Below are 26,271 nucleotides of genomic sequence, written 5' to 3'. Positions count from 1 at the left end.
AAAAATTTTTCCAGATTTTTAATTTGATTTATTTTTTAAAAATTTTCAACTTGTAAACATTTTTTAATTTGAAAACTTTTCAGTTTATTGAAGTTTTTTTTTTTTTATTATTTATTAATTAAGAGCCATTGCAAATCAAGCATTCAAAGTGTTTTGAAAATTTTGAGTATAGAATGAAAAATCAGTTTTTTTTTTTTGAAATGATTAAATAATTAAAATTTAACCAGCTTTGCACAAAATTTTGCATTTTTCAAATGTTCAATATGAGTATTTCTGGAATTTTTCTGTTAATTTTCATACTTCAGTTTTATTCTTAAAATTTTTGAAAGCATCATCATGAAGGGCCCGAGCGAAGCGAGGGCAAACGCTCTTCAAAATTTTTAGTTTGAAGAAGCAAAACTACTGTAATTTTGATACGAAATTCTAGTTTTTCCATCACTCACTCAGTGGCAGACTGGGTCGGTTTGGGCCCCCTGGTGGATGCACCGAATGAGGCCCCCAAAATTTTTTTCTTCCCCTTAAGAATCTTTCTCGTTCTGTTTTTTTCTCAGGTTTGGATACTTGAATGTAAGTTGTGCGATTGATTTTTACTTTTGTCTTTTTATTCAATATTTATTATGTGGGTATAGTAGGTACCTAATAGCAAAAAGAACCGATTTTTTTTTGAAGAGCGAGGATGAAGGAGAAATTTGCCATAAGAAAAAAATATCGAGTATGCCGAATTAAATGAACTTTTTAAAAATGAAATAAAAGATAAATTGACAATTTTGTCAATTGATATATGTACATATTATGTAATTCATATTTGGGCTAATGAAAAATTCTAATTTCCCTTCTGAATTTATGAAAGTTTCAAAAAATGTATTTTTTTTCGATTTAGAAAAGTGATAGAAATTGACCCGAGCAAAGCGAGGGCAAAAGCTTTTAAAAATTTTCATTTCAAAAGGTAAAAAACGATGGTTTTGAAAAATTTGTTCACTTTTTTAGCACAAAATTTTAGAACTTGAAAAATTTCAAATTTGAAAATGAAAAGCAAACAGGCTCTGAGTGGAGTGAGAGCAAAATCTAGTTTCGAGAAATAGAAAAACAACGTTTTTTTATAGGTGAGAAGTGTTTTTTTTTTGTTGAAAGATTCCTTGAAATTTGAATACCTAATCTACTCAATAGATTTTTATAAAAGTTCGATCTCAATTTGAAAAAAAAAACACACAGGCCCAAGTGAAGTGAGGACAGAAAATTTCAAAAATTTGTATTTTGAGTGGAAAAAAACAATGTTTTTTGTGGTGACTGATGAGTTTATTCTTTTGATCACACAATTTCAGAACTTGAATTTACTAAAATTGAAAATTTAGATTTTTGAAGAAAAAATCTCACAAAATTTTTCGTTGGAGAAAGTCCAAATATCATCTTTTTTTGGTTTGAACATGGCCCCGGCGCGGGGGGCCGCTTGTTGTTTCGGGACCCCTCGCAATTATGAATAATTTGAGAAATAGAAGATAACATATTCAGCCCGAGCAAAGAGAGGGCAAAAGCGTCTGAACAAATGAGAATTTTGAGAATAGATTAGTGATTTTGTCCGCAAATTAACAATTTTGCCAATAAATTCCGAATTTTTAAAATATGAATGAGAGGGATATAATACCTCCTCAACCCCCTTAAATTCGCCCCCAGACTTTCTGATCACGTTTCAAAATATTTGTGAAATACGACATTTACCTACCCATTATTTTTTTTCATTCAAGTTATAACTTATTTAATGTAGTACGTATAGAGAAGTACCTAATACCTATAGGTACTATTCTATGGTGAGTGTGTGCAGCAATTATCAACTCGCTGTGTTTAGTGAAGTCAACGATATTATGGAATAGTTTAGAGTTGAAAACAGGGCGGTTCGAGGGGAGAAGGGTGCAAAGGGGCAGATCGCCTCGAGCCCACGCTTTCTGGAGAGCCCGTCAAAAGAAGGGCCCGCTATTAAAAAAAAAACCATTTCCTTAATCGAAACACAAATTTTCGAAAGCTGTTGCCCTCGCTTTGCTCGGACTTGTTTTCTTTTCTTTTCCAAAATTAACATCCTGAAAAGATCTTTCAAATCCTAAACATTTAAAAGCGAAACAAACTCCTCGCATACATATATACAAAAACGTCGTTTTTTGCTTTTTTCAAAATACAAATTTTCACAAACTTTCGCCCTTGCTCGCTGAGGCCACTTTGTTTCTTGTTTTAAAATAAAAAATTCACATTTGGGTCCTCAAAAATCCAAAACAGAAAACCTCATATAAATACGATATCAATCGGCTAAATTGTTATTATTTCCCTACATCAGTTGGAAAATTTTTAGTCAACCCCCCCCCCCCTTCAAACAGCTATATATTTTCGTTCCTAGAAATGTTCCCAAATCATATTTCTACCACTGGTCTTGTACTGATAGGTTAAGGTATAAAAAATGAATTTTGTTGAGTAGAATTGAATATTATTTATAATAGGGTTAATTTATGGCATTTCAATGGCGGCACTAGTTTTTGATCACTTTTCGAAGTTCGTGTGAAACGACATTTGCCATTGCCTGCTTTTAAACATATCAACTGATCACGTATCACAACACTTCATCGCCATTCTTCATTCAAGTCATAATAGGAGGACATAGGTGGCCGGTGGGTACTACTTTGATAGCAGTATTAAGCAGTTTAATATTATTTCATTTCTACTTTGATTTAACAATTTATTTCACAGTAGATTTTTTGTCTGTTTTTTTTCCTAACTAACTCATTAAATATTTGCCTACTACCACCATCATCGCCGCCACCACCACCACCACCACCCCCCCAAAATTTTACCGGGCATTTGCCCGGTAAAGTATTAGAGTGCACGCCACTGAGGCGTACTGCGAGTAAAATTCAAAAATTTTTCTCTTTGGTGAAACGTTGTCTTCTATCATTTCTTGGATCAGAACATCATGATAGGCAATAGGCATGTGTTCAATTGTTTGAAATCTGCTGCGAAATGTGGCAGTACAATCACTAGTATAGTACGACATACCACATTTCTTGCTATTTACCAAAGCGCTCGCCATATGGTATACTTTTTGTATGGAATGTATTTTGTCATTATATGACAGTTCTGCTTCTCCTGCGTAAAAAAACTGATGTAAAATTTGGAAAGAGTAGAAAAATCTTTCTAAAAAATCAATCTTTTTGATCTTCAATTAATGGAAAACCACTATAATGTGATATCTATTCGGCAGCATGATTTTGCGTCTGACATTTAAATTATCACACTAGTAATTTGAAAATAAATTTGGTATTCCATCTTCATCTTCTCCTTTATCAGATTCAATTTCCTTAAAGTCAGGATCATGATCAACTATTGTTCTCCATACGATATTTTTGAGGAAATTGCGGTCAAAAAAATTCATTTGCATATCCATACCTAGCTATAAAGGAACTCAAAGTTCACAAAAAATGGCTAGCACAATAGGACGTGAAGGTGGTTGAATTTTAAAGTCACGCAATCTGTGATTTCGAGTAAAAATGAATGTTGTAAAATCATCCAGAAGTGACCATACGAACAATCAAAATGGGTTGACAATTTTACGAGAAATTTAAATACGAGTTTCGACAAAAATTCTTTTTGACCATTTTTGAAGCATACTGACAAGGGAACCTCTTGAGGTGTCCACATCCAATTTGAACGGGACCGCGATTATTGGAAAGAGCATGGTCTAAAACCCTTAAAACCAAATTTTCAGCTGCCCAACTTCATATCTCGATATTTGGCGAACGTTTAAAAATTCAAAATTGACTGTTTTTGGTGATTTATGCTTTCTTCAAAAACGTAAGTATTTGATCAGTAAAAATGATCAAAATAAGTCCTAAAATTGATATTAATTCCCCAAATCCAAATTTAAACATTTCCAGCCATTCTGGAGCCTCCAGCGCGATTTTTCAATTTCTCCAGAATTTTAAATTTGCTCCAGAAGACGTGAATATGAAGTTGGGCAGCTGAAAATCGAGTAGTGTGTCATACTCGACCTGTTTGACGAATATCACTACACTTCAGCCGATTCTGATGGGGACACCTCAAGAATGGTTTTTTGACCAGCTCTTTTTCAAAATAAAAATATCCAAAAATCAAAAATTTTTCGTTTACGATAAAATTTTCGAAATTTGCGCGAGTCGCAGTATTTTGTCATGAACGAACCCCACGAGGGCGAATTTCGCCATTTCCAGCCATTCTGGAGCCTCCAGCGTGATTTTTCAATTTCTCCAGAATTTTTAATTTGCTCCAGAAGACGTGAATATGAAGTTGGGCAGCTGAAAATCGAGTTGTGTGTCATACTCGACCTGTTTAACGAATTTATCCACATTTGAGCCGATTCTGGAGGGGAAACCTCAAGAATGGCGTTTTAACCAGATTTTTTCATAATAAAAATATCCAAAAATCAAAATTTTCTCGTTTGCGAGAAAATTATCGAAAAATGCGCGAATCGCTGTATTTCGTCATTAATCCAGCTCACGAGGGTGAATTTCCCCATTTCCAGTCTTTCTGAAGCCCCTGGAGAAATTGAAAAATCGCGCTGGAGGCTCCAGAATTACTGGAAATGGCGACATTCGCCCTTGTGAGGTTAGTTCATGACAAAATACTGCGATTCGCGCAAATTTCAAAAATTTTCTTGTTAACGGGAAATTTTTGATTTTTGGATATTTTTATTTTGAAAAAAAAGCTGGTCAAAAAACCACTCTTGAGGTGTCCCCTCCAGAATCGGCTGAAATGTGGATATATTCGTTAAACAGGTCGAATATGACACACAACTCGATTTTCAGCTGCCCAACTTCATATTTACGTCTTCTGGAGCAAATTTAAAATTCTGGAGAAATTGAAAAATCGCGCTGGAGGCTCCAGAATGGCTGGAAATGGTTAAATTTGGATTTTGGGGAATTACGTAATATCAGTTTTAGGACTTATTTTGATCATTTTTACTGATCAAATACTTACGTTTTTGTAGAAAGCATAAATCACCAAAAACAGTCAATTTTTGAAATTTCAAACGTTCGCCAAATATCGAGATATGAAGTTGGGCAGCTGAAAATTTGATTTTAGGAGTTTAAGACCATGCTCTTTCCAAAAATCGCGGTCCCATTCAAATCGGAGGGGCGGACACCTCAAGAAGTTTCCTTGTAAGTCTCAAATTGGATCATCATTTTTATGATTTCTTAAAAAAGGGTCATTCAATCTATCGAAACGGGTTAAAAATTTCTCCAAAAAACTAAAAATTTCTTTCAAAATACTTTAATAGCACTTTTAAAAAATTTCAAATCCAAAATTGATAATTTTTTTGAATTTTTGAAATAGTGTCGATGCAACTGATCAAATGATGGGGTCAAAGTTTTGTGAAAAATTCAAATACTTCAACGTAGTTGTTTTTTGATCACTTTTTGAAGATTTTTGAGCCCAAAATTGAATCAATTTTTCCTGTTGTTATCAAATGTTGGGAACTTGGTAAGAAAAACTACTCATAATTGATTAGCTCGACTTATTTTTTATATACCTACCTATTTTTTAGTGTAATATACTGTAAAGTAGGGTAAAATACCCATCTTTGGTCACCTTAGACAGTAAATTCCGATAAAAAAAAAGAGTAGTGGTTGAAACTGATAACTTTTTTTTATAATCCAAAAGGGCAAAACTGTTTCAACAGATAAAATATCCTCTGAAAAAATCAGTGTTTCAATTTTTTTATAATTTCAATTTCTCAAGTCGAAATCGGAATATGTCAAGTTTTTTTGTAAAAATGTTGCTCAGAAGGGCCTATACCTCAAGGTGGTCTGCGGTATGCAAATTGGAAAAATACTCGTCAACGATTAATTTTCTTGTTGATGAATGCCTAAAAAACCGAGAATAAAAAATTCACGTTTTTTAATTATTCAAGTGGCCAAGTTGGAAACATTGAAAATTCCAACTTTCCATCTTTGGTGATGAAGTAGCCAAACATGGATAAGGTAGGTGTGTCTCATCTTTGGACACCTCGGTATTCTGAAGTTTTGCATGTTGCCCCTTCGATATTTTGTTCGAGTGTATTGTTTAAAATGTCATCAAAAGAGTACAATTTTCTTTAATTATGATCAGAAGCACATGATCGATGGACTTGCCTCTATGAAAAAAAGAATGGACCATAAATTAAGCAGGTCGTGTAAAAAAAACGAAATGCGTCAAGTAAATTTTTCAAATTGAATATGAAAAATATATTGAACTTGCAAGTCAGTCTAACTCTAAAAGCTCGACTTTTTCCAGATTAGGAATTCTGAGTTGACCAATTGTGGTGATATAATCTTTAGCGTTGGAAACGTTGCAACAATAAACATATATATAATGATAAATTTTATGATCCAAATTAAGGTTCCATTTTGATATATCGCATGCAGTAGTTTCTTCTTTGCATGCTTTTGGCAAGTTCTTAACGGCATGCATTATCACTACCACCGCTTTCCTCGGGTCTTTATCCTCAGCGTAAAGAAGTTTCCACCAGATTACTGGAATTGGAACTCGAGTAACTGGGTCATCTCCCAAGTAAACTTTCTGCCTATTATACTCAAATTCTCCGTATGTTCCAGTAAATATTCGTATGGGTCCAATTTTCTTGTATAACTGATGAATTAATTATAAAATCAGTTCTCGAAGAGGTAAAATAACTATATCAATGTAGGACGTATGCGAGCTTTTTCGTGACATTATTCGAGCAAACCTTGCATTCTTACTTGGATCAATTTACCAGAAACGTACGCAGTAATGTTTCTCCAAAGATACGTTCCCCATCCATGTAATGGAGCATAGTTGATCATGTGGTATGTTGCTTTTTTCCAATGACCTAATGCGAAATCAGTTGATGGCACCAACATTTCAAGTTCGTATTGACGAGGCCTTTCTGAAATTTATTAACCTAAATTTAGTGCCGTGACTGTTCCTTTCGTTTTCATCATAAAAAGAATAGATTCCTAATTACCTAATAAGTATCTTAATGTACAATATATTTTGTACCTCAGTATATAGGTATATGTATAGGCCTATGATATTTTCAATGCTCACCTGGTTGTTTCAAAAATGCCTGTAAATTTCCATTCAACGATTTCAGGTTGTCTAATCCGTATGTTTCTATCGAATAATGATCCGAAATATTGTGCATTGCATTTTCATCGTATAGATTTAAATTGCGAAACAAATACGGTGATCTTATTTTATGCTCTGTAAAAAGAACCCTGCCACTAATCTTAAGATCTTTCGAATCGGTGAAATGTTCGTAGCAAATTTCGTACAAATGAGGATGATCCACGTATGCGAATAAATCAGCCTAGATATTTTACATTTTGAGATTTAAAAACAACTGGATTAGGTGTATTGCCTTTACGTAGGTAATTTTTTCAAGGCGAAGTATTGGTAAAACTTACTTTTGGAGTTTTCTTCCATAGTATCCAACGCAAGGCTTTCCCCGTTACTGATTTTGGAGTGCAGATCTCAAAATAAAATAATGTGTAGGTAAGTATTTATTGTTATTTTTAGATATCTCTTCCTAATTTATAATGTAAGTATACCCATGAATTTACTCACCTCGTATGCGAATTTATACAAGAAACCATCCCCGCATTTCATTTGCCCTATATTGTCTCTTATTCGAAGTATCAAAGGTTTAACTTCATCTTTACACATTGGTTCTTCTTCTTTCTTGGATTTTTTCTTCTTGAACAGACAGTATTTATATTCCTCTCTGCCGAGTCTCTCGATATTTTCAAGTAGTTCCTCGTTTTCTTTGGTGTGTTCGATGGGACAATAATATTGACCGTCTCGTTCCTTTGAAAAGTAATATTCCTGTTTTTGATGTTCTCTAGTTATTCTAACTCTTTTGGGGAAATGAAGAGCGCCCAAACTCTCCGTTAATACTAATGGTGTACGATTGAGAATCTGCTTTTCTTCTAGATCTTGATTAAGAATTTGATTTTTTTCTGCAACTGGCTGTTCTGTAATAAAGATTGTTTTTTTTTTAAAAAGTCAACGTTTTTGGTTCAATTTTAATATTGAAAGGAAAGAACGATTTTTTTTATTTTTACAAAAAATTATGTCTCATATTTGACTTCTGCATCAAGTTGAACAAAAAATTATCGAGTTCTCAAAATTCTCTTTCTAGATTGATTTTCACTCATTTGCAATTTTCAGCAGAATTTTTCTAACTTTGAAAGAGTATTCCTGGAGACTGGTTGAATTTTGAGAAAATGTGATCACGAGATATAATTGCAAAAATTATGTATGTACCTGTCTATGTAAGTAACTATGTATTTGAAAATTTGAAAAAACTGAAGTAGAGACTCTTTTAAAGACCTCAATTTTCAAAATGAGATCTCAACATCTCGAAATATAACCACTAGAGTTTTCAGAAATTTAATTGAAATTCAACGAAAAATGGGGATGAAACCCCCTCTGCAAGAAAAATATTGCAACTCGTGATGTATTTTTTCATTTAAACTTGATGAATGATGACGAAATGTTAAGTATTCAAAATTTCTGAAAGTCACTTTTGAAAGAAGTTCTCAAAAGTCAGACTTAAGATTTAGAAGTTTACTATTTTTTTCAATTTTCAAAATTTTACATAATATGATGATAATCAAGAATTCATTTCAAATTGACCAATTTTTTCTCCAATATTTTTTTGAATGTTTCACTGCTCTGAAATTCGTTCATGTTTAGGATTTGAGTTTTCTTCAAAGAATTGAAAATACGAGTGGATATAGTGAGATTCTAGAAATCCAAATGTTTTGATTTATGATACAATTTTTCATTTTTTTTTTCAAAATTTTGATAAAGAAGCTAATTTTGTTTCTCAATTTTCATGTTTTGAAATAAGATTTTTTAAAAATAATAATTTTGGAAAAATTCTGATGTCTAATAATGGTAAGTAAATTTTTGCAACTTTTCATTTGCAATGCTTCTAAAATGAATCAAAATCTGTCATATATGGGCCTGATAGGATCACCTAAAAAAAATTGGAGGATTTTGACCAAATTTAGTGAAAACCTTCATTTTTGATGAAAAGTCACTCGGAAAATTTTTCAACTCCAGAGGTATTCCTGAAGGAAAGTTTTTTGAAAAAATCGTGTTTTTTCGCTCTAGCCCTCGCCTAACCTGCTAAGGAAAAATTGAATGGCTAAAAATGGCTCAGCTCCAAAAACAGGCATCATAGTGGAGTGGCAAATGAAAAAAAAACTGCATTTGATGAAAGAAGTGTGAATTTTGGTATGATGAATTTTTGAACCAAAATGAAATTTTTAAGACCGGGAGCCACTCGAGCTCCCCCTTCCTTCGAGGGGGGTGGGGCTTACAATTTTGAAAATTTTCCCGTGGATAGAGTTTTAATCAGAAATCCAATATTATGGTGTCTGCTGTTAGATATTGATCAGCACTTTCTATTTTCACCATTGAAACCATCGTCCCCCTCTCCCCCTTGCGTGGGGCTCAGCCCCCTAAATTGTGGATCTGGAAGATGTTGAGACTCGGAAATGTTATTTTGTGAAAATATACTATGTAAAGTGTACAAATAATTTTGGTGGTTCATTTTTTGGTTCCCTCCCCCCTCTGCCCCCTGTGGCACCTTAATACTTCAAAAACGCGCAAAATTGCCGCTTTAATGACAAAACATGGTGGAAACGGTGAGCTAAATGCTAATTCTTCTTGAAACTGGCAAGAAACATTTACTGAAAGCATTACATAACGCGAAAAATGATGACTCTCCCCTTTACGCGCCCCCATCAACCCTTAATTGCAAAAAATACTCTACTGGTCAAAATTCCATCAGAATTGAAATATTACGCCAGTTACTGTTCAATATTGATCGATATGTTCCGCTAAAAGTGTCGGAATCATCGCATACCTTCCACCCCCTCATGGGGGCAGACCCCTAAAATGTGGAGTCAATGAAAAACCCACTTATGGAACTGAAATTCTGTAAATATGTACTTCTCTGGTCATGGGAATATATTTAATGGTCCATTTCATCGATTACAATCCTCACCCCGCCCCCACCCATCACCCCTTTATATACCATTATACAAAATTTGATCAAAAGTAACCCCTCCTGCTTTGTAGCACGCTCCATACAAAAATTACAGAAGTCGTTGTACACTTAATACACAGAGAATTTCATCAGCTTTCCAACGGTATGTTTGTGATCATTGTGAGATGAAAACAAGCGAACCTGTGTCCAATAAAGTGAATGAAGGTTTGGGTGCTCGGTCCATGCGAAAGCAATTTTTGAATTTTTTATCTCCTACTTTGTGTCGCGCTTCAGAGGAACGTTACATTACAGAAGTTATTTTATACTCGATCGATAGAGAATTTTATCAGCTTTCCAATGGTATGTTTGTTAAATGAAAACAAGCAAACACGTGTCCAGTAAAGTGAATAAAGGTTGGGGCGCTCGGTTCATTTGACAACAATTTTTGAGTTTTCTGTTTCCTACATTGTGTCGTGCTTTAGAGGAACTTTGCATTACAGAAGTTGTTTTATACTTGATCGATAGAGAATTTTATCAGCATTCCAGCGGTATGTTTGTGATTATTGTCACATGAAAACAAGCGATCCTGTGTCCAATAAAGTGAATGAAGCTCTGGGGGCGTTTGGTTCAAAGCAAGAAGAAATCGTTGAATTTCTGACAAATGGTCACCCCTGCCTTCATCTCTCAATGATAAAAAGCATACCGTTGGAAATCTGATAAAATTCTTGATCGATCGAGTATAAAACAGGGTGTCCACTCATTTCTGGAAATTATTTTCCCTGACTTTTCCAGGTTTTCCAGACCAATTTTTCCATTTTTCCAACGAATTTTTTTTTTATTTCAAATATATCTACTACTATTTTCTATGCTTACCCCACACTTTAATTAAAGAGGATTGGGGGGGGGGTGTAATTTTATTTCATAAGCTTCTCTTCGAACTAGATACTTCTTCGGATATAAAAAACAGCTAAACTTCGATCATCAATTTTTTAAATTAAAAATAAATTAATAAAAAATAAAAAATGCATCAATTTTGGCCAATTTATACAATATTCATATGACTTATACAATTTTTTTTTGTTTTCTGGATTTTTGGAGGCCTGAAAACATGAAATTTGTCCATTTTAAAATGAGAAACAAATTGGCCCGAGCAAAGCGAGGGCTAGAACTTTTGAAAATTTTCATTTCGAGATGCCTAAAAACGAGGTTTCTTTTAATGCGAAGAGTTTATTTTTTGGTTTCTTAAATTTTAATTATTGGAATGATGTTTTTTTGAAAGAAGCTACTTTGGAAAAAGAAAAGAGAACAGGCTCGAGCGAAAGTTTCTGAAAATTTGCATTTCGAGAGGCATAAAAACGAGGGGTTTTTCATGTGAGGACAAGTAGTTTTTTTTGGCTTTTAAAATTTTAGAATTTGAATGATGTTTTTTTGGAAGGAAGTTAATTTTGACAAAGAAAACAGAACAGGCCCAAGCGAGGGCGAAAGCTCTTGTAAATTTGTATTTCAAGATGCATAAAAACGATGTTTTTTTGTGAGGAGCTCATTTTTTGGTTTCAAAACTCGATTTTTATTATCTAGAAATGTTCATCCTGCCTTCGAAAAAAAAAACGAGCCCGAGCGAAGCGAGGGTAAAAGCTTTTGAAAATTTGTTTTTCGAGAAGAAAAAATAACGTTTTTCTTTCATCACAGGTCCTCATCCAAAATTTGCAATTGATGGTTTTTTCAAAATTCCTGGGATTTTTGGTGAAAATCACGAAATTCCCTGACTATTCCCTGACTTTTCCAGACCGACCAAATTCCCTAACTTTTCCAGGTTTTCCAGTCTTGTGGACACCTTGTAAAACAACTTCTGTAATGTAACGTTCCTCTGAAGCATGACACAATGTAGGAGACAGAAAACTCAAAAAAAAATTGTTTTCAAATGAACCGAGCGCCCCAACCTTTATTCACTTTACTGGGCACAGGTTTGCTTGTTTTCATCTCACAATGATCACAAACATACCGTTGGAAAGCTGATGAAATTCTCTGTGTATTAAGTGTACAACGACTTCTGTAATTTTTGTATGGAGCGTGCTACAAAGCAGGAGGGGTTACTTTTGATCAAATTTTGTATAATGGTATATAAAGGGGTGATGGGTGGGGGCGGGGTGAGGATTGTAATCGATGAAATGGACCATTAAATATATTTCCATGACCAGAGAAGTACATATTTACAGAATTTCAGTTCCATAAGTGGGTTTTTCATTGACTCCACATTTTAGGGGTCTGCCCCCATGAGGGGGTGGAAGGTATGCGATGATTCCGACACTTTTAGCGGAACATATCGATCAATATTGAACAGTAACTGGCGTAATATTTCAATTCTGATGGAATTTTGACCAGTAGAGTATTTTTTGCAATTAAGGGTTGATGGGGGCGCGTAAAGGGGAGAGTCATCATTTTTCGCGTTATGTAATGCTTTCAGTAAATGTTTCTTGCCAGTTTCAAGAAGAATTAGCATTTAGCTCACCGTTTCCACCATGTTTTGTCATTAAAGCGGCAATTTTGCGCGTTTTTGAAGTATTAAGGTGCCACAGGGGGCAGAGGGGGGAGGGAACCAAAAAATGAACCACCAAAATTATTTGTACACTTTACATAGCATATTTTCACAAAATAACATTTCCGAGTCTCAACATCTTCCAGATCCACAATTTAGGGGGCTGAGCCCCACGCAAAGGGGAGAGGGGGGACGATAGTTTCAATGGTGAAAATAGAAAGTGCTGATCAATATCTAACAGCAGACACCATAATATTGGATTTCTGATTAAAACTCTATCCACGGGAAAATTTTCAAAATTGTAAGCCCCACCCCCCTCGAAGGAAGGGGGAGCTCGAGTGGCTCCCGGTCTTAAAAACTTCATTTTGGTTCAAAAATTTATCATACCAAAATTCACGCTTCTTTCATCAAATGCAGTTTTCTCCTGTATTTCAGCTGTTTGCCACTCAACTACATATCATAGCGGGTCACTTTTATAGTGACCTAGTCACTTTTTTTATGAAAAGTCACTTTTGGTTACTTTTTTCATCAAAAAGTCACTACCGGTCACTTCTTCCAAAAAAGTCACTTTTTTGATTTTTTTTTCGCTTTTTAAACAAAAAAAAATCGTTTTTCATCCAAATTATCTTTTTTTTACTCATTTTCAAAGGATTTCATGCGAATTTTCTTTACAATTTCAGAATTTTAAAAACACAAATTTTTATTTTTCGAAACATCAATTTTCGAAAGCTTTTGCCCTCGCTTCGCTCGGGCTTGTTTTCTTTTCTTTTTCAAAATAATGATGGAAATTTATTTTTTTTTAAATCAAGTTCTAAAGACAAAAAATAAACTTCTCACATAAAATATCGTTTTTATGTCTCTCAAAATACAAATTTTCAAGAGCTTTCGCCCTCGATTAGGTCTGTATTTTTTCATTTTCAAAATCAACTTCTTTCAAGAAAATATCAAAATTCTAAAATTGTTTAAATAAAAAAATGAACTACTCGTTCTCACATTAAAAAAAAACTAGACAGCTGCGCTAAGCGCAGCTGTAACAGTGTGCGCAGCTTCTTTAGTTAGGAAAGCACAATGCAATTTTGGAAAAGAAGCACAACAAAATTTCAAAAAAAGGCGCAACTTCGAAAAAAGCACAATGCGACTTCAAAATAATAAGCACAATGCGATTTAGAAAAAAATCACAACGCAAATTTCAAAAATAGAACAAGATTTCGAAAAAAATCAAAATACCATTGAAAAAAAAGCACAAAGCAACTTTGAAAAAAAGCAATTGGGATTTTAAAATCAGAACGCAATGATGATTTTAAAAAAAAGCACAACGCGATTTTGGGAAAAAAGCACAACGCAATTTTGAAAAAAAAAGCACAACGCGATTTTGAAAAAAGGCACAACGCGAATTTTAGTAAAAAAAAAAGCACAATGCGATTTCGAAAAAAAAGCACAACGCAATTTTGAAAAAAAGCACAATGCGAACATTGAAAAAAGCTCAACGCGAATTCTGAAAAAAGCACAACGCGATTTTGAAAAAAAACATAATTTTGAAAAGAAGCACAACGCGATTTCGGAAAAAAAGCACAACGCAAACTTCGAAAAAAAACACAACGCAAACTTCAAAAAAAAAAGCACAACACAATTTCGGAAAAAAGCACAACGCGGTTTTGAAAAAAAAGCACAATGCGACTTCGAAAAAAAAACATGATTTTGAAAACAAACACAACGTGAACTTCAAAAAAGAAAAGCACAACGCGATTTCAAAAAAAAAGCACAATGCGAACTTTGAAAAAAAGCTCAACACGAATTCTGAAAAAAGCACAATGCAGATTTTGGAAAAAAAGCACAACGCGATTTCAGAAAAAAAAGCACAACGCAAACGTCGAAAAAAAAAAACTCAAACGTTGAAAAAAAAACAACGTGAACTTCAAAAAAAAACACAACGCGATTTCAAAAAAAAAAGCACAACGCGATTTTAAAAAAAAAGCACAACGCGATTTCGAAAAAAAGCACCACACAATTTTGGAAAAAAAGCACAACGCGATTTTGAAAAAAAAGCACAACGCGATTTTGAAAAAAAAAGCACAATGCGAACTTCGAAAAAAAACAACGCGAATTTTAGGGAAAAAAGCACAACGCGAACTTTAAAAAACAGCACAACGCGAATTTTGGGTAAAAAGCACAACGCGAACTTTGAAAAAAAGCACAATGCGATTTTGAAAAAAAAGCACAACGTTATCTTGAAAAAAAAGCACCACGCAAATTTGGAAAAAAACAACGCGATTTTGAAAAAAAAGCACAATGCGATTTTGAAAAAAAGCACCAAGCAATTTTGGAAAAACAGCACAACGCGATTTTGAAAAAAAAAAGCACAACGCGAACCTCGAAAAAAAAACAACGCGAATTTTAGAAAAAAAAGCACAACGCGAACTTTAAAAAACAGCACAACGCGAATTTTGGAAAAAAAACCACAACGCAATTTTTAAAAAAAAGCGCAACGCGAACTTTGAAAAAAAAACAACGCGAATTTTAGAAAATAAAAGCACAACGCGAATTTTAGAAAATAAAAGCACAACGCGATTTATAAAAAAAAAGCACAACGCAAACTTCAAAATAAAAAAACACACGCGAACTTTGAAAAAAAGCACAACGCGAACTTCAAAAAAAAAGCACAATGCGATTTCGAAAAAAAGCACCAAGCAATTTTGGAAAAAAAGCACAACGCAATTTTTAAAAAAAAGTGCAACGCGAACTTTGAAAAAAAAACAACGCAAATTTTAGAAAATAAAAGCACAACACGTTTTATAAAAAAAAAGCACAACGCAAACTTCAAAATAAAAAAACACACGCGAACTTTGAAAAAAAGCACAACGCGAACTTAAAAAAAAAGCACAATGCGATCTCGAAAAAAAGCACCAAGCAATTTTGGAAAAAAAGCACAACGCGAACCTTGGAAAAAAAAACAACGCGAATTTTAGAAAAAAAAGCACAACGCGATTTATAAAAAAAAAGCACAACTCGAATTTTGGAAAAAAGGCAAAACGCGATTTTCGAAAAAAAGCACAAAGCTATTTTGAAAAAAAAGCACAACGCAAACTTCGAAAAAAAAACACAACGCGAATTTTAGAAAAAAAAGCACAAGGCGATTTATAAAAAAAAAGCACAACGCAAACTTTGAAAAAAAAGCACAACGCGAATTTTGGAAAGAAGGCACAACGCGATTTTGAAAAAAAAAGCACAACGTTATTTTGAAAAAAAATCCCAACGCGAACTTTGAAAAAAAAAGCACAACGCAAATTTTGGAAAAAAATCAAAATGCGAGTTTGAAAAAAAAGCACAACGCGAACTTCAAACTAAAAAAAACACAACGTGAATTTTGGAAAAAAAGCACAACACGATTTTGAAAAAAAACACCACACAATTTCAGAAAAAAAGCACAAAGCTATTTTGAAAAAAAAGCACAACGCAAACTTCAAAAAAAAACAACGCAAATTTTAGAAAAAAAAAGAACAACGCGATTTATAAAAAAAAACGCAACGCAAACATTGAAAAAAAAGCACAACGCGAATTTTGGGAAAAAGGCACGATGCGATTTTGAAAAAAAAAGCACAACGCGAATTTTGGGAAAAAGGCACGATGCGATTTTGAAAAAAAAAGCACAACGTTATTTTGAAAAAAAAGCACAACGCGATTTTGAAAAAAAAGCACAACGTGATTTCGAAAAAAAGCACCACACAATTTCAGAAAAAAAAGCACAACGCGATTTTGAAAAAAAAGCACAACGCAAACTTCAAAATAAAAAAACAACGCGAATTTTGGAAAAAAAGCACAACGGGATTTCGAAAAAAAGCACCACACAATTTCAGAAAAAAAGCACAACACTAACTTCAAAAAAAAAACAACGCGAATTTTAGGGAAAAAAGCACAACGCGATTTCAAAAAAAAACAACTCGATTTTGAAAAAAAAAAGCACAACGCGATCTTTGAAAAAAAAACACGAACGCGAATTTTAGAAAAAAAAACACAACGCAATTTCGAAAAAAAGCACAACGCGATTTTAAAAAAAAAACTCGATTTTGAAAAAAAAAACACAACATGATTTTTAAAAAAAAGCACAACGCGATTCCGAATACACTATGCTATTCTGAAAGCTCCAGAGCACAACACGATATATCAGGAAAGCATAAGCACTGCAGTACTGAGAGAGTGGGAGAACCTCTTGGGAGCACAGTAAAATCACAAATGACTGGAGGGTTTTGATTCAGAAAGGGTAACCACCTGCTTTCAGCGTCTACGTGTGTAAATGAAACACCTGCAGGTGTTTCACAAATGGCTGGTGGGTTTTGATTCAGAAAGGGTAACCACCTGCTTTCGGCATCTAGGTACTGACCGTGTGTAAATGAAACACCTGCAGGTGTTGTAAAATTGAACAATGGAAAAGATAACACTGTAGATAAGAATATTTTAGGACCCCTGCAGTGTTACATTTTAAAACCGATGTCGGCTTCGCTTTTGATACATACCTTTCTCATTGTTCAATTTTGAAAATTTAAAGTTTAGCTCTACGTGGAGCCCCAACATGCTCTTCAAAATTAAATTTTTACCACCCGTTGTGTTCTCTCAATTAAATAAAAACCGGCAGATAAGCGAACACAAAGGGAAAGGCCATATCAAAAGGAAAGCGGACAAAAGCGAAGCCCACTTTAAATTTCCAAAATTGAACAATGAGAAAGGTATCAAAAGCGGCGCCGACAGTCAGTTAAATTTTAAATTTCTAAATTTATGTAACACCACAGGGGTGATTTTTCGGAAATTAAACAATGGAAAATGTTCTTACAACCCCATGCGGTGTTACATAAATTTGGAAATTTAACTGACTGTCGGCGCCGCTTTTGATAGGTACCTTTCTCATTGTTCAATTTTGAAAATTTAAAGTCGGCTTCGCTTTTGTCGGCTTCGCTTTTGATATGGCCCTTTTCCCTTTTTTATTGTTTTTTTGGTACAAATTTTCGTAATTAATTGCAATTACTCAAGAAGCTAATTGAGTAATTGCAATTATAATTACGACATTCCCTTCCTCAAGTTAAGCCTCACCTACGTATGAAAGATTTAAAAAAATCGGCCCATTCCTCTAAGAGAACATTCGAGCCAAAGAATTTTTCAACTTTCGGAACGAAACCAATAGTGTGCTACGCACACTAAAAACTGGATTTTTCAGTGGGGCCAGGCAGGAGAGTAAAGTAAGTAATAGTTTTTAAGTGAGATATTATTGAACGTTTTTTTGCTTTTGTTCTTCGATTTTTTGCTCTCCTGAATGCTGAAATTAAAAAAAAATTGGTCACTTTTTTAGTCATTTTTTTCACTGATGAAAGTCACTAAAGTCACTTTTTTTAGAAAAATTTGGCTACGATGCCTGCAAAAATCAGTGTTTGAGGTTCTGTGTTAATTCAGCTTACCAACGTCAAAAATCAGGACCACTTTTAGGATTCTACTGAACAGGATACAAATTTCCAAATCATTAATTTTTGGAAAAATCATTAATCAATCCGAAACACAGAAAAAATATGATTTCTGAAACTGAAGAGTGGTGCCAATTTTTGGTCATTATTGCCAATTTCAAACAACCAAAAAAAAATAGATCATAAGTTTTTTGCTATTTTTCTCGCTTTTTTAAAATTGACAATAATCACTGAAAAATTGGCACTACTTACTGTATTTCAAAATATATCCCCAGTTTCATAACTGACATCATTTGATGTTTTAGCATGTGAAATATTTCAGAAGGAAAGTACATTTTCTAAAGGACAAATTTGCACAGAAAAAGCGAACTGAAAATTTTCAACCGCCGGTGTACAACCCTAAAAGTGCATGGTCCTTGAATTTTGATGGCAATGGCCTTGGTCGACGCAGAATCTGAAATTACCATCTTCTGGATCCGCATGGGTAATTTTCATCAAAACAGAATGATTAGGGCTATAGAACGAAAAATCCGTGATTTTTTTTCAAAAAATTTGGTTATTTGAGGACCTGAATCTTCCCTACCTACGGAGCCAAAGTTTCTTATGAGTGACTTTCAACTCAAAATGAAAGTCTCCGCTGAATTTGGTCAACATTTTCCGCCATTTTTTTTTTGCTTTTTGCGAATTATCCATGGGCATTGGACATATGACACATCTTATTGAAGAAGATTAAAAGAAATGAAAATACCGTTAGATTTGTTACTTTTCTTGGGTACTTACTTTCTGTGGTTGAAACGAGCCAAAAATTCAATAACAACACGAAATTTCGAAACATTGTTTGAAAAAAATTAGCAAAATCGCGATTATTTCTTGCGTTTATGTCTCAATTGATCTTCTGGAGCGACGAAGCAATACGACGACAAACGTAAATTCATGATTTTGAAAAATATTATGTATACTTTGTAATATCTTACGACATTAGCAGACACGTCAGTAATATAAAAACTGTGTGATTTCGTAGACGATATGTTCGTCAATCGAACATCTGTTTGGTGATGTGAGGGGAAGGTGGAAGTTGTAAAAAAGATGAAAAATCGTACGCGAAACGAGAATTGTCAAAACGGAATTACGTTTTAATATCGACGATAAATACTTTAGTAGTTGGTACAAAAATTGTTTATTTTTCCTAACAATGCATAGGCGCAGGTAAAAATTACGTAAGTATACGAAAAACGTAGGCCTGAAATTTTCCAAAGAGGGAAAAGATATTTGGTAAAAATTCGAAAACTCGGTTGTGTAAGAATCGGCCTCAGTTATTAAGTATTTATCGCGTACGAATCGTAATGTATAGTAAGTAGGTAGGTAAGCTATATCCTGCGAGAAAATTACTTTTATAGCAATGAAGTAATTTCTAGATCTGTCAAGTATTTATTTTTTGTTCGCGAGCGAAACACGTCAAAATTTCAGTCTCACAAACGTAAAAGCATGGAAAAAGTTTTTTCAATTTCTTTATCCGTTTTTTTTCCTCTTCGTCGACGTTGCTCACTCGGTTATAACGACGACATCTGGCGATATTAAAAAAAAATACCATTTACTTGATTAGGTAAAAGTTTTTTGATTAAAGGGTATCACTTGGACGCGAATGCGGCTGATAAATAAGCGGAAGGGTGAAAATAAGAAAAAGGAGGAGATAAAAAGAAATGTAGTAACTTTAATATAACGAAGAAAAGGCGGCAAGTGCTAGTAATTCACTTTTCAAGGTTTTCGCAGTTGGACCGGAATTAGTTCTTTTCGTTTTGCGGAGCTGCGGCGTTTTTATACCAGAAGAAGCAAGGCGAGAAAAAGTTTTTAAACTGATAAGGACGTAAAATTAGATTGGAAAATAGCGTCCTGGATATTGGAATCGAGTTTATAATTGAAACGATAGAGAGCGTACGTCGTTTCGCAGTGTTGAAATGCCAAAAGGAATAGAAAAGTGTTTGTTAAAAGAAGGTATAATCGCTTAATAAGAATGGGGATTTTTTTATAGCTTCGAGGAAGTTTTTGAACGCCGAGTAGTTTTATACGAAAATGTGTGTGTTGGTGAGAGGTCTCTTTTACCAAGCCATACTAATGCGTTTAATTTAATAAGAAATCGCCTCTCGTGACGATGAATTTTACAAGTAAACGTGTAATTTTTATAATATTGAATTTCGTATGTCTCATCCCTTTTTTGTTTGGGTTTACTTTTTCCCCACCTGTTGCGTGTAGCGTTGAAATGTGTCTCGTCGATGTTGGAGTTTTTGAGAGAAAAAGCCATGTTTTTTGATGGTTTGAAATTTTAGTCTCGAATGCTGCTGGAATTGTGATTGAGGATGAGTTTTTTTGGGGGTTAACTTTTAAATGTACTGTAAGCTCTTACTCTGTTACTTGATGTAAAAGTGATTAGATATCAATAGAATTCTAGAAGATAGCAAAACTATTGACATGGTTCTCAATTTTTTTTTTTTTGTAGGTTGAAATTCCAAATTCAATGATTCATTTAATGCTGATTACAAGTCATTATGAGAACTGGAAAGCTTCAGTCAGAAGATTTATTACCTGATGAAATTGTGATGGGTAAGTTGTTTTTTCGTATTTTATGTACCGAGGTAAGTACGTATTATTTATCAATTTATGATTATTTAAATGGCGATAAGGTACGTGTAACATTGAGCCTTGTTAATATCTAAAAGAAATCCACTCGTTAGGCAAATTAGGGCGGAACTTTTGGTAAATTGGTGCATGAATGAATGATTGATGAATGTGCGAATGAAAAATGCAATTTTGTTACAGTAACCTATATTTTCAAGCCTTGAAGTGTTCTCTTCCTTTCCAAGGTTGGTTATTCTTGTTGAAAAATAATTATGATGAGTTTTCCATCAATTTACTCTTATGTGGTATTTTCAAGCTCTTAAGTGTGAGAAACTATGATGAAGCCTGAAGGTAACATTTTTGGAACTCCAAAAAATTGAACAATTACCTAATGTTCTTGTCATCATCTTCTCGAATAAAAATGTATTGAGCGCCTGGCGTTGATAAAAAGAAAATGTCTCTTCAATGTACAATTAGTTGCATATCAGATTTATTTGAAGGAACCAGAGAATATTTATGTCGAGTGACTGATATTCCTTGATTCTTCAGAGTAGGCAAATTATCGAACGTCAGTGTTTTCATCTCGACAAGGAAAAATATCAACATTTTCGATAATTTTTGTAAAGCGCGTTTTTTTTTTCTTTTTTTTTCGAAGAATCTGTTCCTTTTTCTCTTTTACCATAGTTTATGAGGTTCGATTTATAGCACAAATGGGTTATAAATTTATTTTTAGCGAAGTAGTGGATTTTCGTATTACACGATTAAGTGACAAATTATGGAGTATAAATTTTCTCAAATACATTTTGACAATATGAGTGGAAAATTTTATAGGAATTTTTTCTTCGATTTGTTCATTTATTTATGTCATCCATCTCTCTTTTTTTCATGTACGTTATGTATTTCGATCAAACTGTATGAAATAATCACAAGGATAAGGAAAGTTATGGTCTAGAATTTTGAAATACCTAAGTTTGCCAGGAAACCCTAAGTATGTTTTTTTAAAAATTTGAGCAAATATTTTTCAAACGGTTAATTTTTCTGTGCATGAGCAATTGAGCAATTGGACATATGTACATACAATAGCAAAATGTTCGTCTCTAAAAAAAAAATCGATAAACCGGAAAAAGTCAAAGAAATTTAATTTTTTGAATGAGCTTGAAAAATTTCAGGAAATTTTGAAATTTTTATTCCAAAATCGTGTGTGAACAAAGTTAGCTATCTCGTATTCAAGTACATATGTAGGTACATACAAGTACATATTTGTAATTTATTATTTCGTGGTATGTAATTCAAACAGACTCAACATTTTTCTTGAATAAAAATTTGCTAGCTCGTCAATGAAAATAAATGCACCATTGGTTCATTCTCGAGTTTTAGTGAAAAATGAAAAAATGTTTAACGTGAAACTTTTGAGGTCGTGTTAAGATGGAAGTTGAAAATTCGAAAATGAATTTTTCCGTGTGAAAACTCGTTTGGAGAAGAAGTTATCAATTCCCCCCTCCCCTGATGAATCAATATTTCCTTCCTAGACTAATTCTAAAAACGGATGACAATTTTCAAAATCAACATTTCCTCCATTTTTGAACATTCTGTTACCGAATTGACTTTTTTTGCTCTAGAACTAAATGGCAGGTTGTGTATCTCAAAATTTTTTTAAATTTCAAAAAAATTCATTCACGAGTTTTTTTGATTATGAATTGAAATGAATGTATGTTCTGATTTGGGACATGAGGAATGAATGCTCCTGAATTTTTTTAACATTTTTAGGACGTTGAACGACGTTTTTAGAGCTGGAAAAGTCGACGTGGCTACAAAATGTGTAAAAATGAACGAAATGCTGATCTTTCAAGTTTTGGGACATTTCAACACCCCCCCCCCTTCTCTATATCCGGATTAGGTATCTGTTTCAGTGTTTAAACCCAAAAATTGTCGAATTATGTAAATTTTTGCTGTTTTAAAAATTTTCAGTATAGGTATGCATAAATCTCTTTGAATGAAACCCTTGTGTCAAAATTGTTCTCAAATGGTTGCTTTTGAGTATTTTTTAATTTTGGGGCCAAAAAAGTTTATGCAGTGCCAAAATATACAAAAAATTTTGAACTCGTACTAATTTTCAAAAGTTTAAAAGCAACCGGAATCTCTTCGTACATTAATTTGTCTGAAGATCTAGTACAGGCATTCAAATATAATTGAAGGATTACTTCTAGGTTAAGTATTCCATGTCAACTCAACCAACGTTTTTGAGACATGTCTTTCGATTTCGCTCAAATTTGTTTTACAATATAATTATACCCCTCCAGTAAGTAAGAACCCCGCAATTAGTTTGGTCCCAGCCTCCTCAGAGGTCGGGTGGGGGGGGCTTCCATTATTTTCACATTGTCTCGAGGTACTCAACTTCAGCAGCTCATTCCTCCAAAACTATGATACTTTGATCAAAACTGATTTCATAGTTCGAAATGGCATTGCATTTAATACTTTTTAAGCATTTTGAAATTTTCAAAAGTTGAAAGTTGAAAGTTGAACTTTCAAAAATGGCGCTGTAAGTGGGAGCTACCATTTAAAATTTTGAAAAAATTTCCATAGATGAACCATTTGATGCTTTTTAGAAGTATTCATGTTTCGAGATCGGATATCTTAATGGAAGGGGAGCACTCCCACCCCAATTTTGGGCGAAACTTTCGAAAGAAAATCAGGGCTATGTGATATATCGAATTCTATGTTTTTGGAGATTTTTGATAGGACCCAAACCATGGTACTCAGCACCTCCACAAAGGGGGTAAAAGTTCAAAAAAGTGTTTTGTACGTGCGTCACATGGAATAGTACATAATTATGTTTTTGGTGACGCTGAACACGAATATGACGTCAGATTTTTGATTGGACCCCATCTAAAAATTATGGCTATATTCGTGTTCAGCGATATCGAAAACATACTATTTCATGTGTCACACGAACGTAATCCTTTATTTATGTTGAAGTTGCTCAGAAGTTTTCCATAAAGATGTGGTGTGTTTGATGCTTTTGTGTTTATTTGAACTTGGGACCTGAGACCATGAAGATTGAAACAGTTCATGCATTAGTGTTTTGGAATCGAGTTTCAAATCAGATAAGTATGAGGGATTGGTATGTTGGCAAGGGGAAGGTGGAAGTGTGCCTGTTTAGCTATTTTATCTGCTAGCTCATTTCCTTGAATCGGGGAGTGTGAAGATATCCAACATAGTATGGGTGTGCTATTTTGGAAGAGTTGAAGGAGTTCAATAATCTCAAAAATGATATACATATCTAGGATGTGAATACTTTGACCTACAGTTTTTTATTGATGAAAGAGTAGATAGTGAGTCAGTAAAAATTATGACATTCTGCACAGTGCATCCATACTTTAATTTTAATGTAAATGATGAATAAGTTCTGATTTTTCAAAATTACGTATTTTTTAAATTGTGCTTGAAAATTGTCTTAATTTTATAACATCTGTTATCAATAATTTTCAGTTTCAATTTTTCTGTTTTTTTTTTTTTTTTTTTTTTTTTTAAATAAAAATTTGCTTACTTATGATTAAAAAAAAAATAAAAACAGAACGAGGATCAAATCCTGTTTTTTAATGTGAATGATGTGAGCTCAAGACAATTTTTCATCATAAAAGAGAGGATGGAGAATAGCAAATTCTAATTTTGAAATTATGCCATAAAATGAAATCGTTCGATTAAAAGAAAAAAACCTACATTTTACTTCAAGTCGCAAATGCCAACCCTGATTTTAATAGTTCTTATTTAACCAATAAAATTAAAATAGTTGGTGGATTTAACTTTGGACTATAATTTTTTTTGTTTGTTTTCTAGATCTTGAATTTTCCCATTTTTTAATATTAGGTAATGTTTTTTCGTTTTCATTAGTGCTCTATTTCACTTTTTCAAATTCTCAAGTCACTTTGTTTTCTTTTTATTCCAAGGTTTAAGTACCTTACCTATACTTTTTTTTTTAACTTCATAAAATTTATCAAGAATGACAAGAATCCGCGAAATGGACTTAATTTTCTGGTAATTCAGTGTTCAAGTGTGATATCTCAATTTTTAAACATCACAAAGAGATAATGATTGATTAGGGGGTAATTTTGGGGTATCGCATACTCCCAAGTTTGAGTGCATTGAGAAACACTATTTTCAAGGATTTGAAGCAATTTCATTTTCATTGAAAAAAAGAGTAGTAGGTAATTTGGTTCAGAAATCGAGAAAGATGAAAGATCTCATATTTGTTCTTTGCGCATTTCCTTTTTCTAGGTCGTCCTTAGGCAACATGAACTTCCTTCGGTAAAAAATCGTCTGTCATACCAATCACTCCCCCTTTTTTCGTCTACCTATTTTATATAAAAAAAAACACGTTCTTATGCATTTATACAAAAAGTGGAACTTCATTCAAAATGAAATGAAAAATAAAAAAAAAACCGAAAGAAAAAAAAAACTCGACAATAAAAAAGAGAGTTCATTGAAAAGCGTTCGGCATCCCGGCTGGGCCGATACAGCATTTATTTCAAGGTCGTCGTACGCCAGAAGAGAGCGAGAAAAAGACACGCGAAAGAGCGAGAAAGAAAATACAGTTCAGAATCAGCTGTTTGTATGGGAAAAATCACGCCTAACACTATTTAATCAGCCGGTAAGGCAACACTGAGTAGGAAAATTCCCACCAATCGTGTGGCAGCTTTCGCTAGCCGGCTGATATTACTCATCGGTGTTCCGCGTTCAAGTTCAGTATTGCCATATGCTTTTAGTGACGACGTTGTGAGTTTATGAAATTGTCCGCCGCCGTATCGTGTGGTTTTTTTATTTACGTACTTTTAACGAGATTTTTTTTCCATCTTAATTATCTAATTAATTTTTAATTGTTTTGCGAGTAAATCTTTATACTTTTAAATCTTTCAATTATCCGAACAATAAAGTTATTTTTATTGTATTTTACCGCGCGATTCGAACGAGTATATTATACGGTAATTCGTGCGATTAATCGAACCCATATTACAATACCAACGTATATAAAGATAATTAAAGTCAATCGTTAAACTAAAAACAAAACGAAAAAAAAATTGAAAATTTCTCAAATTAAAGTCGTTTTTATTATTGTTTTCGCGCTTGCAGTTCTTTTTAGTAGTAGGTATTGTTAATTTATGATTGATTGTATTCCGATCATATTTCGTCAAATAGCGGAACCTGTTGTAATTTTTACGTGTTCGGAGTTTTACTATTGATAACAACAACAGCAAAAAAAAAAAGGACAAAAGAATAGAAAGACTTGGGTAAGTGTTATTTTACAATAATCAGATAAATATTTATGGCTTTTAATTACATATTGTACAAGATTTTACAATTTAGATACCTATCTATGCAGTGTGTGAGTAGGGACTGGTTTGCCAAAAGGGGAGGTAAAAAAGTCTCAGTATTTGGAAAATTTTCGAATCGAAAGAAAAAATGTTCATTCGTTCGCATTCGTACTCGTATTTACGAATTATGTGAAATTATACCCGATTGCGAGTTAATTAGTTTATAATTATTAAGCTTGTTGTTTGGTCGGATTTCTTGCTCATGGTGGAAAAAAAAGACGCGAACTCGAGGTATTTTATTTTTCCCCTCGTAATACGAGTAAGTAAATTCAC

General features: G+C 33.5%; 2 protein-coding genes across 9 annotated transcripts in view; one reads left to right on the top strand and one right to left on the bottom strand.

Annotated features, from left to right (window-relative positions):
* Positions 1-6,255: 6,255 nt before the first annotated feature.
* LOC135834057 (uncharacterized) overlaps positions 6,256-26,271 on the bottom strand; it is a 51,344-nt gene continuing 31,328 nt past the window's right edge. Inside the window, exons 2-6 of the mRNA XM_065347895.1 lie at positions 7,600-8,006; positions 7,440-7,505; positions 7,081-7,342; positions 6,753-6,919; positions 6,256-6,642 (exon numbers count right to left, since the gene is read on the bottom strand). Coding sequence (XP_065203967.1) covers positions 6,256-6,642; positions 6,753-6,919; positions 7,081-7,342; positions 7,440-7,505; positions 7,600-8,006 — 1,289 coding nt within the window. The remainder of the gene's footprint in view (positions 6,643-6,752; positions 6,920-7,080; positions 7,343-7,439; positions 7,506-7,599; positions 8,007-26,271) is intronic.
* LOC135835428 (LIM domain only protein 3-like) overlaps positions 25,356-26,271 on the top strand; it is a 272,343-nt gene continuing 271,427 nt past the window's right edge. For 5 of the 8 annotated variants that reach the window (XM_065349667.1, XM_065349670.1, XM_065349673.1 and 2 more), the window contains exon 1: positions 25,356-25,914. The gene's annotated coding sequence lies outside the window, so the exon portion shown is untranslated. Of the gene's footprint in view, positions 25,915-26,006; positions 26,258-26,271 lie in introns of those variants that run through there. The other 3 variants (XM_065349668.1, XM_065349669.1, XM_065349676.1) reach the window with 2 other exon arrangements.

This window comes from Planococcus citri, chromosome 2, assembly GCF_950023065.1.
Source record: "Planococcus citri chromosome 2, ihPlaCitr1.1, whole genome shotgun sequence".
NCBI classification, from domain to species: Eukaryota; Metazoa; Arthropoda; class Insecta; order Hemiptera; family Pseudococcidae; genus Planococcus; species Planococcus citri.
The sequence above is the reverse complement of the archived record's forward strand: the minus strand, read 5'-3'. Positions and strand labels throughout refer to the sequence as shown.